A 17338-nucleotide genomic window follows, 5' to 3' on the forward strand; every position below is an offset into this window, starting at 1 on the left:
CTAAACACCTTATACGATACCCTCATATAACATCCGATGTGACATTCAAAAACTTTACACCCTAAATTTAAACAAGGCCTTACTAGAGGGTCCTGGCCCCTAGGAGCTTCATGCTCGATGATGTCGTAGGGCGGCGGTGAACGGTTCGACATCGGGTTCTAACCACTTAGAACTTCATGCTTGATGATGTCGTAGGGCGGCGATGAGCGGTTCAACACCGGGTTCTGGCCGCTACGAACTTCGTGATTGATGATGTCGTAGGGTGGTGGTGAACGGTTTGACACCGGGTTCTAGCCGCTAGGGACTTCGTGCTTTTATGATGTCGTAAGGCGGCGGTGAGCGGTTCGACACCGGGTTCTGGCTGCTTGGAACTTCGTGCTCGATGATGTCATAGGGCGCCGACGAACGGTTCGATGCTGGGTTCCAGCCGCTAGGAACTTCATGCTTGACAATGTTATAGGGCCGCGGTGAATGGTCGTGCACCGGATCCTGCCCACCGGGAAGACTATGCTTCAGCTCACCGTCGCTGATGCCGTTGGGAGCCTATGTCGCCGACGTCACCGCCGCAAAAAGCACTAGGCCAACGGTGGCAGCGAGGATTAAGGTTACGATGCAGCGGCGGCTGTGGACGTTGGCGCCCATGTGGGAAGTCATTGTGGCTCCCCTGCTTTGCGAGTGGCTATTTGCGTTGCGACGACAAAAAAAACATACGAGTCCCAGGGTTGGGTGCATATGGCCCTGTTTGGTTACCCCTCCTAAAAGTTTTAGGAGCTAAAATCTAGATAGAATTTACCTAAAGAACCAAACACCTCCTCCTAAAACCTTCTAGAAACTTTAAAAGGGGTCAAAAAATTTAGGAGCTCCACCCCTCCTAAAACCTCCTAAAATCCATCTGGACCCCCACTACACCTCTCTCTCTCCCACCCTCCCTCCCCCACTGCCACCGCACAGGCCAGCCCCTCGCGCTACCCCCGCTCCTTCCCTAACCCCGCCGCCGCTCCCTCCCTCCTCCACTCCCCCTCGCGCCGCCCCTGCTCCCTTGCGCCTCCGGTCCGCGCCCTCCCCCCGCCGGATCCACCGTCCCTTCGCGCCCAAACCCGGCGAAGGCAGCGACGGCGCCGGGGCTCCAACTGCTGGACTTGCCGGAGCGCCGGGGCTCCCACTGCCAGATTCACCGCCCCCAGCCCCAGGCCGCCCTCCCGCTCCCCCGACGCCGGTGGCCCGCTGCTCCCCTTGGACGCCGTCGGCTGGGCTGGATCTTGAAGGGGATCTGCGCGACGACGAGCGGATACGCGAGGTCCTACGCCTTGGTGGAGGTGAAGGCGATGTCGGCGTCGGGCTCGTTGTCGACGGAGACCGGGATGGAGCCCTAGTCGGCGCCGACGGTAGGGGAGCCGGGTGGGTCACCATCGCCGATTCGCTCAGGGGGTTGTTCCTCCTCTGGCCTGAGATTCGCCTAGGTGGCTAGTGGTGCGGCGGGCGGAGGGGTGCTGTAACACCCCAAAATTTGCCACTTTTGAAAATATAGTTAAAATGATTTATTTTTGAATTTTTGAGCACAAGAAAACATAGGAAAATAAAATTTTCATTAATTTAAAATTTATCATAAGGTAGAAACGTGTTTGTTGCATTCATACCAGTCGCACCTCGTGTTTCTATGTGCAAAATGTGTGTTTTTTATACGTTTAGGAGACGAATATCTATCTCTAGGAATTTTTCAGCTTCTTTCTGGAATTTAATTCCTACCTCCTTCACCTTAATCTTTATGTTCCAAGTTCCCAACAATCTTTTTATGAGCTCCAAATACTTTATTTGGGTTCATCATGTTCCAAATTGTCTCTGAGAATTTTTCCCAAATTTTCGGAGGTCTCGGAGTATTTTTCGTGGCTTAAATATTAATTCTGGACTTTTCTAGAATTATTTTATTCATAAAATTAATTAATTCCGAAAATAATAAATCTCTCATTTTCCCAACGCTCAAAGCCCATGTGCAATAATCCTAATAAATCCTAAAGGTCCATGCATTTATTTACTAATGGGCTTTAATGTTTATTTAGGCCCATTAGAGCAGGCGGATGGTGCAACGTTAATTAGTACCATATCGCTAGTTGATGGGGATGTGGGGAGTTTTTCTTCCTATATATATCAACCAACCCCTTAGGTAAAGCACACAAAAATTATCGTATGGGGAGCCCCTAGTTTGGGAAATCCCTCGTGTAGTAAATTATATTTTCCCTCCTTCCCTCGCCGTCATCGTCGCCGTCGCCGTCGCGCTGCCCAGCCCGGTCATCCTCGCTGCTTCTCGACCATCGGTAAGTGCCCCACGCAACACTCTTGTTCCATCTATCTTCTATGTTTCTCCGAGCCCTGCCCATGATCGAGCCACTGCCGTTCGTTGCTGGCGAGGTGAGGGTAGTCCTGCTCAAAGTGATCCTATATTGCTGTTCGGCCTTGTATTCATGTTTGCCTCCGTGTTCTCTCGTTGCTGACCATGAACCTTGCTGCAGCAACGCCCAAACCCAAGCCTGAGAAAACCATGTCGAGAAGAAGCTTCGTCAAGCTGCGTATCCGCGTTCTCGTCTCCTCGGCATCGGTTCGTTGCCGGCTTGGAATCGTCGTGCCAGCCGCCAGTCAGAGCCCTGGTGGTCACCATTGTTCATCTGCTGCACATCTGCCTCCAGAAATCAGCTTCTACATGTCACCGTTGCTTGCTGTTCTGCACGCCGGCCATCCTCTCCACGGCAACAAGTAAGGCCGCCTGCCATGTTCCTGCCGATCTCCAACATGACTGCGTCCGATCGAGTCTTTATTCCCAGCAATATGCTATTTGCTTATCAACAATCACATGGTGCCTTGCCGACTGTACATGCCGACGACATCCATCACAGCATCGCACGCACGCCGCCGAGTCGCTGGAGGAACCCGTACTGTCCACATCGTGATTTACATGCTGAATAGCTGTCAATGCCGATCTGCTCCTCTCCATGTGTGCCACAGCGGACACATAATGTCAGCACGGTAGCCTCATCGGAATGTTCGCTGGCTTTGTCTTCAATTCCTTCTCAACTTCAGCCAAGGCTTAATGCTACCTTGTTGATGCCTGCGCCCATGAGGACGAACCCGTCACCACCATAGTCAGGCAATGTTGTCATTTGTCTCGCTGTCGTTCATCATTGGCTGAAGTCGGTGAGATATACGTGGTGATCAAGAAGAAGAAGAAGAAGAACGTTGAAAATTAAAGCTTACCAAAGGATCAGTGTTTAAGGCAAGTATAGCATGGGATCATCTTTGTTGTCCTATTCATCTTTAATCACTTAATTCATATTGTATGTGTCTACCTTGACTACCACTAAGGATTTCCTAGTATTTTGTTACCCTATACCTTGATTCCTATGGGGTATTGCATTGGGTAGCTTTGCTAGTGCTCAACTACAACCATGATCTTGTAACTTGACTAATGTAATATGCAATAAACATTAAAAGATGCTTTTTAGCAACATGGGACAAGGGGCTAGAGCATTAGGCTGTTTTATGGTGCTCTAGATTTCTCTCCCTAAGGATTTATCTGTAAGTGATCATCTGGGACTTACAGTACAGCTGTGAGGGCTATATGGCTCTAGCTTTAGCTCAGTATGAGGACCTTTTCTAGCTTGTTAGTGGTTACCTTTATTGGCGTAAGAATGGCTTACCGAATCGGGTATAGTGCGGCCTCTATCCTCTTGTGTATAGGTTGCGTGTCATTGTGCCATCGGGAAGGGGGGCTCTACGTCTGTTTGCTGAGTGAATCTAATGGCCCTAACTTGTTAGACGAACCTTTAAAAGGCTTCATAGTGAGCCCTGCCGACCTTCCTTGGTAGTGGGTCAAGAGGCTGATCACCTCAGGCGAAAGGGTAAATCACGACTCACAGTGAAAGTGTACAACCTCTGCAGAGTGTAAAACTGGTATATCAGCCGTGCTCATGGTCACGAGCGGCCTTGGAACCCTTATGGAATAGATGATGAACACTGACGATACTGATGATAAAGATGCTCACTAATGTTTACCGTTTATGCTATTCATTATTCATGTTTACCTGATCATATGTTTATATGGGCTTGTGGATAAACTTGTTGCTACTCAATTGCTAAAATTGTGACAATTAAAAGCTAATCGCAGTTAAACCAGTGTCAGCCTTTTGAGCCTTATGAACCCCATGTTATATTTGTTGAGTACGACATGTACTTACGCTTGTTTTATTTTCAATTATTTGGATAAAAATCCTGGATGGGTACCAGATTGCTAGAGTTTGGAGGAATTATGCTTGTGATCAACCAGTCAGTTGTCCCTGTGGATTTGGTGTCTTCGCCTGAAGATTGGAGTTGTCTTTCCGATGTCTATACTCTGTGGTTATATTCTTTATACTAATACACAATGTATTTAAGCATTGTCTTTTGATATTACCCTTATTTGTAGCTATATGTGAGATTTGACTTCCTAGGCTCACATATAGTGGGTATCTGGTTTTATCCTTAAAACCGGGTGCTACAGAGTGGTATCATAGTAATGCTGACTGTAGGACGCAAGCCTAGTTAGAAATTGGCCGTCTTAAGGTTTTGAAATTGCTATAAAATCCTTGTTCTATAAATCTTGATATTTTCTTCTCTACTCTATCCTTGATATTTATCTCCTCCTTGATGCTTGTTTTAAGTCTTTATTCTCCTCTTCACTCCTTGATTTGATATGCTATTAGAACTATTCCTCATCACCTTCTTGCGTAATCTGAAGATAAGTCTTAGGATTGTTACCCCTAGTATAATGAGGACGATAGTATCACAAGTTGAGTCAATGATTGAGTGTGTACCTTTATTGTTTTGTTGAACTGTTATTATGCTTATGATTGTTTTGAATCTTTATAATGATTGCAATGATCTTGTTGGGTGTTCCCACAATTTCATTTAGTTTATAGGCCTAAGGTATAAGGATTAGTGAAATAAATAGTTGGGGTATGGTTTTCTTGTGTTCTCTCTATCCTGTCTTTCCTGAGCAGCCTGCACTCTTTGTCTTATATCTCTGATTTTGGCTGACCAAAAATCATGAGAAATTTCTAGACAATAGTAGACTTCAATATCTTTCTCTGAGCGAAAGAATCAGCTTGATAGCTATTTTGTCTATGGAGATACGAAAATCACAAGGTGACGCATCTGTGCTGTTTGGAACCTGGAACAGTTTCTGTTGTGCACTATTTTCGACCACCTAAACTGTATAATTTGGAAAAGAGTTTTATAAGGAAGTTGTGGAAAATTTTATAAGCTTTCCAACGATATAAGCTACAACTTCATTGGATTAACAGAATGAGAGTTATAGCTATTTTACGCCGCTGCTATTTTTTTGCTCGCGAGGAATTCTAGATTTCTTATTCTTACCCATACACAGGAGTATCATTGGGATGTCAGAACATCTTGATATTAGTTAACTCATCTAGAAGGAGATGCAAGCTATACTTTGGTGTCCCCTAGTTTATCTTTTCTTAAGGGGGGTAGCCAAGTTATAGAATTTGCAAGATGAAGTGTCCTACGTTCGAGTTTGCGCAGCAGAAGCGTGGTGGTACCCAAGGATGTGAAACTCAGAGTCTCAAAGAAGTTTGATTAAAGGTTCAAGGGAGGTTTAGCCAAGATCATCAAGATATTGATAATGCTATTGGAGAAGTTTTCAAGTTAGTTCGGATCAAGAGACCTCAGCTAAGTGTTGAAGGAGTCCAAGAAAAGGTTGAAGTAAAACCTATGTATTAGCTTTGCCAGATCCGAACGAGAGCTTCATATCTACAATGATGCACCTTGTCAGGGTGTGGGATGTGTCCTTATGCAAGAAGAAAAATGTAGTACCTTGCTCATTAAGTCAGCAAAGGAAGCGTGAGTTAAACTACCTAGCATGTTATCTGGAGTTATCCATCGTGGAGCATGGAAGTACAGTCTTTTTAGAAGTAAAAGTGATATCTAGGAGGAACACAAGAATCTACAGGACATCTTCACTAAGTTGGTCTTGAGCTTGTGTTACCCTCATTGGAATGAAATTGCTTATGACTTGGAAAAGTGCTGTCACCTAGAGAAGCAAAAGTCGCGACTGATGACCTTAGCAATGGAGAATTATGCTAAGAAGGTTCGGGTGACACCAAGGACTAAGAATTGTATTCCAAGTTTGAGCAACTTGACTGGGATCATTAATGTTTTGAAGGTTGGTAGTAGAATATCCTTCTGACCAAGAGATTCGTCAGGCTTCATTAGAAGGTGGATATTTTAAGGAAGAGAATTGGTACTAAAGGAAATGTGGCCTAGTAATTGGAGTTACCTGGGAATTTCTCAAGGTACCTATCATGATCTTGGAGTTAGTTAGGCAAATTACTTCGAGTAAGGTCAACAGATATGTAAAGTAAAGTGGGATCCTTATTAAGACGATGAAACTACACGATGAAGTAAAGAAGAATCCAAAGACGGAGTATCCCTATATCTTAGTCGATGTCTTCCGAATCTCGGGGACGAGATTCATCTTAAGGGGGGTAGAATTGTAATACCCCAAAATTTGCCATTTTTGAAAATAGAGTTAAAATGATTTATTTTTGAATTTTTAAGCACATGAAAACATAGGAAAATAAAATTTTCATTAATTTAAAATTTATCATAAGGTAGAAACGTGTTTGTTGCATTCATACCGGTCGCACCTCGTGTTTCTATGTGTAAAATGTGTGTTTTTATACGTTTAGGAGACAAATATCTATCTCTAGGAATTTTTCAGCTTCTTTCTGGAATTTAATTCCTACCTCCTTCACCTTAATCTTTATGTTCCAAGTTCCCAACAATCTTTTTATGAGCTCCAAATACTTTATTTGGGTTCATCATGTTCCAAATTGTCTCTGAGAATTTTTCCTAAATTTTCGGAGGTCTCGGAGTATTTTTCGTGGCTTAAATATTAATTCTGGACTTTTCTAGAATTATTTTATCCATAAAATTAATTAATTCCAAAAATAATAAATCTCTCATTTTCCCAACGCTCAAAGCCCATGTGTAATAATCCTAATAAATCCTAAAGGCCCATGCATTTATTTACTAATGGGCTTTAATGTTTATTTAGGCCCATTAGAGCAAGCGGATGGTGTAACGTCAATTAGTACCGTATCGCTAGTTGACGGAGATATGTGGAGTTTTTCTTCCTATATATATCAACCAATCCCTTAGGCAAAGCACACCAAAACTACCGTATGGGAAGCCCCTAGTTTGGGAAATCCCTCGTGTAGTAAATTATATTTTCCCTCCTTCCCTCGCCGTCGCCGTCGCCGTCGCCGCCGCACTGCCCAGCTCGGTCATCCTCGCTGCTTCTCGACCATCGGTAAGTGCCCCACGCAACACTCTTGTTCCATCTATCTTCTACGTTTCTCCGAGCCCTGCCCATGACCGAGCCACTGTCGTTCGTTGCTGGCGAGGTGAGGGTAGTCCTGCTCAAAGTGATCCTATATTGCTGTTCGGCCCTGTATTCATGTTTGCCTCTGTGTTCTCTCGTTGCTGACCATGAACCTTGCTGCAGCAATGCCCAAACCCAAGCCTGAGAAAACCATGTCGAGAAGAAGCTTCGTCAAGCTACCATATCCGTGTTCTCATCTCTTCGGCACCGGTTCGTTGCCGGCTTGGAATCGTCGTGCCAGCCGCCAGTCAGAGCCCTGGTGGCCACCATTGTTCATCTGCTGCACATTTGCCTCCAGAAATCAGCTTCTGCATGTCGCCGTTGCTTGCTGTTCTGCACGCCAGCCATCCTCTCCACGGCAACAAGTAAGGCCGCCTGCCATGTTCCTATCGATCTCCAACGTGGCTACGTCCGATCGAGTCTTTATTCCCGGCAATATGCTATTTGCTTATCAACAATCACATGGTGCCTCGCCGACTGTACGTGCCGACGACATCCATCAGAGCATCGCACGCACGCCGCCAAGTCACTGGAGGAACCCGTACTGTCCATGTCGTGATTTACATGCTGAATAGCTGTCAACGCCGATCTGCTCCTCTCCATGTGTGCCACAGCGGACACGTAATGTCAGCACGGTAGCCTCGTCGGAATGTTCGCTGGCTTTGTCTTCAATTCCTTCTCAACTTCAGCCAAGGCTTAATGCTACCTTGTTGATGCCTGCGCCCATGAGGATGAACCCGTCACCACCATAGTCAGGCAATGTTATCGTTTGTCTCGCTATCGTTCATCATTGGCTGAAGTCGGTGAGATATACGTGGTGATCAAGAAGAAGAAGAAGAAAAACGTTGAAGATTAAAGCTTACCGAAGGATCAGTGTTTAAGGCAAGTATAGCATGGGATCATCTTTGTTGTCATATTCATCTTTAATCACTTAATTCATATTGTATGTGTCTACCTTGACTACCACTAAGGATTTCCTAATATTTTGTTACCCTATACCTTGATTCCTATGGGGTATTGCATTGGGTGGCTTTGCTAGTGCTCAACTACAACCATGATCTTGTAACTTGATTAATGTAATATGCAATAAACATTAAAAGATGCTTTTTAGCAACATAGAACAAGGGGGCTAGAGCATTGGGCTGTTTTATGGCGCTCTAGATTTCTCTCCCTAAGAACTTATCTGTAAGTGATCATCCGGGACTTACAGTACAGCTATGAGGGCTATATGGCTCTGGCTTTAGCTCAGTATGAGGATATTTTCTAGCTTGTTAGTGGTTACCTTTATTGGCGTAAGAATGGCTTGCCGAATCGGGTATAGTGCGGCCTCTATCCTCTTGTGTATAGGCTGCGTGTCATTATGCCATCGGGAAGGGAGGCTCTACATCTGTTTGCCGAGTAAATCTAATGATCCTAACTTGTTAGATGAACCTTTGAAAAGGCTTCATAGTGAACCCTGCCGACATTCGTTGGTAGTGGGTCAAGAGGCTGATCACCTCGGGCGAAAGGGTAAATCACGACTCACAGTGAAAGTGTATAACCTCTGCAGAGTGTAAAACTGGTATATCAGCCATGCTCAAGGTCACGAGCGGTCTTGGAACCCTTACGGAATAGATGATGAACACTGACGATACTGATGATAAAGATGCTCACTAATGTTTACCGTTTATGCTATTCATTATTCATGTTTACCTGATCATGTGTTTATATGGGCTTGTGGATAAACTTGTTGCTACTCAATTGCTAAAATTGTGACAATTAAAAGCTAATCGCAGTTAAACCAGTGTCCGCCTTTTGAGCCTCATGAACCCCATGTTATATTTGTTGAGTACGACATGTACTTATGCTTGTTTTATTTTCAATTATTTGGATAAAAATCCCGGATGGGTACCAGATTGCTAGAGTTTGGAGGAATTAGGCTTGTGATCAACCAGTCAGTTGTCCCTGTGGATTTGGTGTCTTCGCCTGAAGATTGGAGTTGTCTTTCTGTTGTCTATATTCTGAGGTTATATTCTTTATACTAATACGCTTTGTATTTAAGCATTGTCTTTTGATATTACCCTTATTTGTAGCTATATGTGAGATTTGACTTCCTGGGCTCACATATGGTGGGTATCTGATTTTGTCCTTAAAACCGGGTGCTACAGGTGCGCGCCTGCGGTGGAGCCGGCCTCGCCGGAGCGGGAGGCGACAGGCGCCACGCCGCCGAGGGCCATCGCGGCAGAGGCGAGAGGAAGAGCGCAGGGGTAGCAGCGGTAGGAGGAAGAAGGGCAAAAGTGTCTTTGTTCAACAGTACTTATTACTTTTAGTCACTTTTAGGAGGTGGAACCAAACACATTTTTAGGAGGTTTTAGATGGCTGCTAAAAGCTCCTAAAACTTTTAGCTCCTAAACATTTTAGGAGGTGGAAACCAAACAGGGCCTGTATAGGCGAGGTCGGTTATCAATAAGATGCATGCATGTAGATCGATTTCCATATGTCAAAACCAGAACAATTCATCGTCAGCGTCAAAAGTGCGACGTTTATGTCAATCAATCAAAAAAACTTACGAGCAATTTTTTGTTTCCACATGGCGTGCAATCACATCATGGTTGCCACGCAACGATTGAGGCAAGAATTGATCTATTCATGTCATTTCTTTCCTAAATTATGGTTCGCCAATGGGAAAGTTAATTAATCTATTCATAGCATTCTGCCTAATTTGCATTGTGGCGTCACACTTAAATGGCAGCATGGAGAAGAATCCCAAAAACAATTGCTGAATAAAGAATAGCCAAAACTTTGTTTGTTTTGTATATTTTTTCCTTACCATCTGTGACGTGTTTCCTTTTGAAGTACACGCACAGGTAAAATCTGTAGTCTCTGTATTTCGCGGCTGAAAATTAGCAGAGCAGAGTAGTTTCCTTTTCTTTTGTCCTCCAATCAATTAGGCCCAATTTGCCCTTTTCTTTCCCCTTAATTATCTGTTTTAGCCCAATGTTCTTTCCGGCCCGCCGCCAGCAAGCCATGCACTTATACGGGCTTCGTCCCGCATCCTCTGTGTTGGCCTAAGTTTACCTTGCCATGTAATTCAGCCCATGCAACACGATATTCAAAAGCACGTGTAGAAGATTGGCCCATCTAAAGGTAATTGTCTAATGATATTTCTTTTTCCATGAACAAAGAACATGTATTCCAAACCATGACCTTTTTGGTGCATAAAAAGTAAGTTTAACTTAGAACAACTTAAAGTGAGATCTAATCTAGAAAAAGATGAAGATCTAGAGATAGTGGGAGGCCCATGTTCAGTCTCATGGTGTGACATACAAGAGTTAACTGAGGTCTTCACTACTCCGTCTCAAATTAAATTGACTTTCAGAGTTGTTTTAACCTAAAAAATTATCAACAGATTAACAAAATTTATAGAGTGGAATACCAATAATTATAACACTAAATAAGTACAGTATGAACTCTATTTCATTATATACGTAACGATATTAATTTGGTGATATAAATATCAATATTTTTTTTGTCTAATTTAGTTAGTTTAACATAGTGTTACTTAGATCTGGTTTGGTAAGATTCTTCTCTAGCTCCTGAAGTAGTTCAGCACACATTTTTTTTACCAAACGGGGAAAATCTCAGCACCTCCTCATGCAAAGCTCCTTAGGGCAGCCCGGGGCGGGCTAAGCTATATTCAAGGGTATTCAGTTGAATACCCAAAATTTTTGGCAAGAAAAATTACAGATATAGTGTATATGTGTATATGTATTATTGGAAAGAAGGAAGCGATGAAGATAAATAAACATCCGGTGAAGAATAACTGTATGTATGTTGTCGCCTTGTTATGTGGAACTATTGGTACCTTTCATTAATTAATTTTAAATTATGCTCCAATTCTAAAAATATATGGAAACTTGCTTAATTATGTGTTATCGCATAAAATTATATATACGATATTATCAATTATGATGCTAAATACGGAGTATTAAGCTTTGGTTGTCAAAAAAAAATTAACATCCTTTACATTTCGAATACCGGGACTCAAAATCCTGAGGGCAGCTCCAGTGTTCGAGCGAACTGTAAGGTACGGAGAAATTGAACAGAAGTATGGTTCCATATCCAGAGTAGTCATCGGTTTCGAGGACCCCCACATACATTAAAAAATCTCTCTCCCTGTGGCGATCTCTCTCTCTCTCTCTTTGCGGCCATGTGCTAGTATGCCGGCTCCCTATGACACTGGAGCTCGCGGGCATACTTTATTCGCCTGGGTTCGAACGTTCTGCGAGATGCGTTTTTCGCTCTAAGGCTGACTCCAACAGTTAGTACCCAAACTTACTATCCATTCTTTTGTTTCCGCCATGCACAGGGAAAACGTCAGCCACCCAAATTTCACCATCTCCAACAGCGCAGGCAATAGAAGAGACCCATCCCTGTTTGTTTGGCGGGCGCGCCGGCGCGTGGTGAAAGTTTCCGCGGGAAACGGAGATCGATGGCCGTATTATTTTGCTGCCCTGATTGCGTGAAGGGAGTCGAGGGGGCAGCGACGCAGCCGGCGTTGCCGTAGCCTCGCTCGAACCGTGCGTACAAGGCCGGCGTGGGCAATCAGAACTTAGGTAATCTGATTTTCCTGGGAATTTGCTTGTTCGATGTCATATTTCCTCGTAAAGCTTGTGCATTTCACCCCAAATCCAAGTCGATAGGAGAGGATGAAAGGGGATTCCTTGTAGGGCTTCTGCATTTCGCCCCAAATCCCAGTCGATAGGAGAGGATGAAAGGGGATTGAGAGGGATTTTGACTTATAGCGGATCAAATCATTCTCAATCCCCTGGAATCCCTCTCAAGCTCGTGATTTGTGGTTAATTGTCTCTAATCGGCTTGGTTGTACAGCTCGACCCCGGATGTTTTGGCCATGGCTTGGAGTTATGTCAAAATGTCAATGTTCGGGACTGCCGCAGCACACTCCAACGATGATGAGGTCATAGCTGCTGTGGCCGTCCTCACCCAGACACAAGAAAAACGCCGCTGGGGAGGGTCGGTCCCAGGCCACAAGACTTACAAGCGTGCTCGACTTGCAGCAGAATGGCAGCTGAAGCAGGACTACTTCATTGAACGTCCAATATACAATGAGGAGCATTTCAGAAGGAGGTACAATCTTTGGCCCAGTTTCGATTTCCATGATCAAATGGATTAATTTGATAAAAACTGTATTTTTTTTCCTCAGGTTTCGTATGAGACGGGAATTGTTCCTTCGGATAGTTGATGAGGTCACAGCCAAGAATAGGTTCTTCCAACAGAGGAGAAATGCTGCTGGGCAATTAGGATTCTCTGCTATTCACAAGTGCACGGTGGCTATGAAGATGCTAGCATATGGAGGACCAGCTGATGAGTTGGATGATCATTTGAAAATGGGGGAGAGTACTGTCCTAGAAACCTTGAATCAATTTGTTATGACCGTGATTGAGGTGTATGAGAAAGAATTTCTTCGTCCGCCCAGGAGTGAGGAGATAGAGCACATATTAAGTGTCAATTCAGCCAGAGGTTTCCCAGGAATGATAGGTAGCATCGATTGCATGCACTGGGAATGGTCTAGCTGCCCAGCTGGTTGGCAAGGCATGTACAAAGGGCACAAAGGCAAGCCAACTCTAATACTTGAGGCAGTGGCGACGGAGGATCTTAGGTTTTGGCATGCCAAATTTGGTTTTCCAGGATCTCACAATGACATTAATGTGTTGCAGCGTTCCGATGTTTTTGATGATTTGGCTAACGGGAGGGCACCCTCTGTTGAGTTCCATGTCAACGGCAACATCTATTGCCTTGGATACTTCCTAGCAGATGGCATATATCCCGATTGGGCTACACTAGTGAAAAGCATACGAATGCCAATTAGCAACAAGCAAAAGGTTTTTGCAGAGCGACAGGAGGCATGTAGAAAGGATGTGGAGAGAACTTTTGGTGTTTTTCAAGCTAAGTTTAAAATCATCCATAGGCCAGCTCGTTTATGGAATCCAAAGGTGCTTAATTCCATTATGCGTGCTTGTGTCATACTACACAACATGATAGTTGAAGATGAGCGCGGGGTTCAGCTGCCAACTGTCCACCCATCAGAATGGCCTGGAGTGGCCGACCCACCTATTAACCAGGATAGAGAAATCCCAGGAGTTGAGAAACTTATTGATGCACACAATATTATTGAGGACGGAGAGACGGCAGCATCGCTTCAGAACGACCTGATGGAACACTTGTGGACTCTATATGGGCAATGCTCTGGTCCTTTTGCTCCTAAACACAGGAACTGAATTATGCTGTTGTAGGTTCAGTTGCCTGATGACTTTTGTATAGTGGCATGAAGTTCTTAGTTGCTTGTTATTTCTATGACAGGAACTAAATTACTCGTAGAACTCTACTAGTTGTATGAACCAAAGTCTGTAGTTGCCTGATGCTCCTAATCACAGGAACTTTTGTATGTTGTTGCCTGGTGATAAGAAGTGTATGACATTTTCTATTGTACAGCTTGGGGATAAGAAATGTATGAACTCTTGTATTTTATATATATCAGCCTAATGACCTGCCTCTGAATTATCACTTGATTGTTTACAGTACAGCAAAGAAAATCATTCTATAGTGGTGCCTTATCTGAACCTGGTAATGCATTTGCTGCTGCTGGCTTCTTCTCTGTTCTTTCTCAAGGTTACAGTAGGTACAAATGATTTTCTGTAACAGTACGTACAAATGATTTTCTGTAACATACAAATGAGACCAACACAGATATCCCTGCATGTTTGGTTTCAGACAGGTATAACTTCCCAGCTGGCCACCTCTCCTAGCCTGGCATGATATACGCTAGCCAAAAAAAATAGCAGTGTTTCCTTTCTGAATCACAGTCACATATATTGCAAAAAGAAGCCAGAAACCCACACGGCAGATAACAGTAGTTCACAACAAGTACATTGGCAGATAACAGTAGTTCACAACACTACATGAATTAAACTCACACGGCGAGGCATACTCGCACTTAACACACAAGTTCACAACTGAAAATATGAATAGTTCCACACAACACAAAAGTTCAACTCTAGCGAACTTTTCGAACATACATCTAAGAGACACACTCCTTAGTCTTTGTTGTTTGGCGGACTCATGAACCCTCTGCGCACCATGATTTCCTGTTGCATGCCAGCATAATAGTTTTTCAGATGAGGGGGGACCTTGTCAATGTCAACCGACATAATACTAGACTCAGCTGTGATCAGTTGAGCTTCTGACTCCTTCTTCCTACTTTCTGCCTCCTTCTCCCTAATCATAATTTCCTTCTTTTGCTGCTGTACTTTCATCTTCATATGCTTCTTCTGAAGAATGAAAAGATCCTTTTGAATTTTAATTTTTTCATCCTTCCTACTTAGGATTTCAGCCATTTGCTGGTCTTGCTTTTGTTCGGTCTTCTCAGATTTATCCTGCAACTTCTGGAGGACTTCAACAGCCGTACTGGATGATGATGTCTCTGCGAAGCTCTTTGATCTACGTTTCTTCGCGCTATCCCTACCCTCAGGTCGTGATGTCTCTATATTCTCATTCCCAGATTCTGCATGGCCTTGAATTGGAGGACATGACCTTCCACCAGCTGGTGTAGGGTTGTTTAGCTCAAGAAACTTATTGCACCATTTGGCCTCTTTGTTAAGTTTTTTCCAGCAATGCATGATGGTAAAAGGTTCTGCCCTCTCATACATTTTTACAGCATCATCTATCTGCAAATATGAATATAGATTAAATTGTTTACAAAACAAACATATGGAAATTAGAGAGATGGAGGACAGCATGAATGAAAGTATACCCGATCCTGCTCATTTTTTCCGCTCTCATTCTGCCTATCAACTTTATCTTTGAGCCCACAGAACTTGTTCATTGCTTTCTGAATCACTCCCCACCTATGTTGAATAGCAATCTGGCTACGGTTGGACCCTTCAGGCTTATGCTCATTGAAAAAATCATGAAACCTCTTGTAATAACCACCTGAAGTCTGATTCACACCTGCATATTGTGACATGATGTTATTTGGGCATCTAAGGGTCAAATATTTCAACGTTGAAAACTATTACCAGTAACAGGGTCTTTGCTAACATTCAGAAATGCCGAGCACACCACCAAGTCTTCCTCTTTGGTGAATGCAGATCCTCTCCTAGCCACATTTGTCTTTTTTGCAGGCTTCTGTACTTTTTTTGCAGGGTCCCGAGATACGTGGTTGTTTTCAAGAGAGAACCCCAAATTAGGTTGCCCATTCATAGGTGGGCAGGACATGTGGGAGGATCCATTCATGTTGAACTAGTCATGAAAAGAATTGTTAATCATCGATGTATTGATATGAATAAATAGAACAAACCATTAGATGCATAACTGTAATAAACCTGGAGGTTTGAAGGAACACCCGCAGATTGCAAAGCAGCAGAATAACCAAAAGCCCACTGATTTGCCCCAAAGATTTGTTCAGATTCGTCAGGACAACCACTCGAGCCAATGTTATTATCCATTGTCCTGATGCAACAGATATACAATTAAACATGGCACGAAATATGTATACATCTTAACACATAGGAACACATGCATTCTACATTCTTTGCATCATAAGACAAAGGGATTTGGTACTGAATTTATATATACATAGTTCTCTGTTTCATAGGGGGGATAATCTGCTACTGAATTCCCCCACATCAAGCGACACAACACTCTGTCTACTACATGGAAGAAATTAGAAATCGATATCCAAAGAAAAACGCTTCTGAATCATCCGATTGCTAACAATACTCATAACCAAAAGTGGAGCAGATCAGCCAGGTCCTTGCTCCATTGCCTTGAAACACTACGGAGCTGGCAAGGCTACAAGCAGCAGACCCCGCCAAAAAAAAGGCCACAAGCAGCAGCTAGATCAGTTCGTTCCCCATCCATCACGAAATCCCTAAATCAATGAATCGATATATACAAATTCCACCTCACAAAGGGGGGTCGCGCAGGGATCCGCGGCTGCCGGCGCGAGCGCGCTGTGGCGGCGAGCCCGGATGGCGGAGCCGCGGAGGCGCAGTCGAGAGCGGCAGCGGCAGCAACAGGCTGACCGCCTCGTCCCTTCTCCTTGCAGCCTCACGTCGTGTTCCTGCCTACACTCGCCGGGGAGAAGCAGGGAGGGGTGGTTACCAAGAACAGCCTCGGATCTCCGGTCAGGGCTGCGGCGGGCCGCGCTGGGAGAGGCGGCGACTGCAGGTGATGCTGGGCGAGCTGCCCAGGGGTACTGGGAGACGGACGGCGGCTGGGGCTCCGGCGCACGGCGGAGGGAGACAGAGGGGAGGGGAGGAAGCGCGTGGAATGGTGGGGTTGCAGCGATGTCGTACCTTGGAGGCGCCGGCGGCGAACCTTCCCCTATCTCCGAGCGCGAGCTCTTCTTTTCCCACCTGCGAAACAGTTGGAGGGCAGATATTTTCGTGGAGGAGAGAGACGGAAGAGGCCACCTATATTTGGCTGCCGACAACATACGGACCAAAAAAAGGTATCGTCCTTGGGTACGCTGTTGGAAGCTGAATTTTACACGGATACGACGCAAAATATGTTAAAGAATGTTTGGGTGCCGTAATAGCTCGTCTGTTGGAGTCAGTCTAACATCCATATAGTTCGCCAGCTCCAGTGTTCACGGTTCGTTTATCCTGGCCCATGGTTCGAATCTGCCCAACACTGGAGGTGCCCTTAAAAGGTGCTCTCGCAGCGGGGTGCATCATGCATGAAACTAAAAAAACAAGTTTTTAACAACTTCGTGGATATTTGTCCTCTCTCAGTCATTCAAGACAATACAAAGAGACCAAAATAGTTTCACATCGCTAATGGAGCTGCTCATGGAGCCGAAGCTAAAACAAAATCCTACCACCGGTGAAGTAGAGTTGTACCAAC

The 17338-nt window shown here is 44.4% G+C and overlaps 2 protein-coding genes across 2 annotated transcripts; one reads left to right on the plus strand and one right to left on the minus strand.

Annotated features, from left to right (window-relative positions):
- Window positions 1-11721: 11721 nt before the first annotated feature.
- LOC136514215 (protein ANTAGONIST OF LIKE HETEROCHROMATIN PROTEIN 1-like) lies at window positions 11722-13941 on the plus strand. The gene is made up of 3 exons (XM_066508196.1): window positions 11722-12027; window positions 12302-12559; window positions 12636-13941. Exons 2-3 carry the CDS (start codon window positions 12324-12326, stop codon window positions 13708-13710), a joined length of 1311 nt encoding a protein of 436 aa, XP_066364293.1. The 5' UTR covers window positions 11722-12027; window positions 12302-12323; the 3' UTR covers window positions 13711-13941.
- Window positions 13942-14443: 502 nt separating this feature from the next.
- LOC136509932 (glutathione S-transferase T3-like) lies at window positions 14444-17035 on the minus strand. Its single transcript, XM_066504520.1, has 5 exons — window positions 16789-17035; window positions 15814-15940; window positions 15508-15730; window positions 15243-15439; window positions 14444-15156 (listed from the first exon to the last, which is right to left on the minus strand). The coding sequence occupies exons 1-5, from the start codon at window positions 16926-16928 to the stop codon at window positions 14527-14529; spliced, it is 1317 nt and encodes a 438-aa protein (XP_066360617.1). The 5' UTR covers window positions 16929-17035; the 3' UTR covers window positions 14444-14526.
- Window positions 17036-17338: the final 303 nt, after the last annotated feature.

This window comes from Miscanthus floridulus, chromosome 16 (assembly GCF_019320115.1).
Source record: "Miscanthus floridulus cultivar M001 chromosome 16, ASM1932011v1, whole genome shotgun sequence".
Taxonomy (NCBI): Eukaryota; Viridiplantae; Streptophyta; class Magnoliopsida; order Poales; family Poaceae; genus Miscanthus; species Miscanthus floridulus.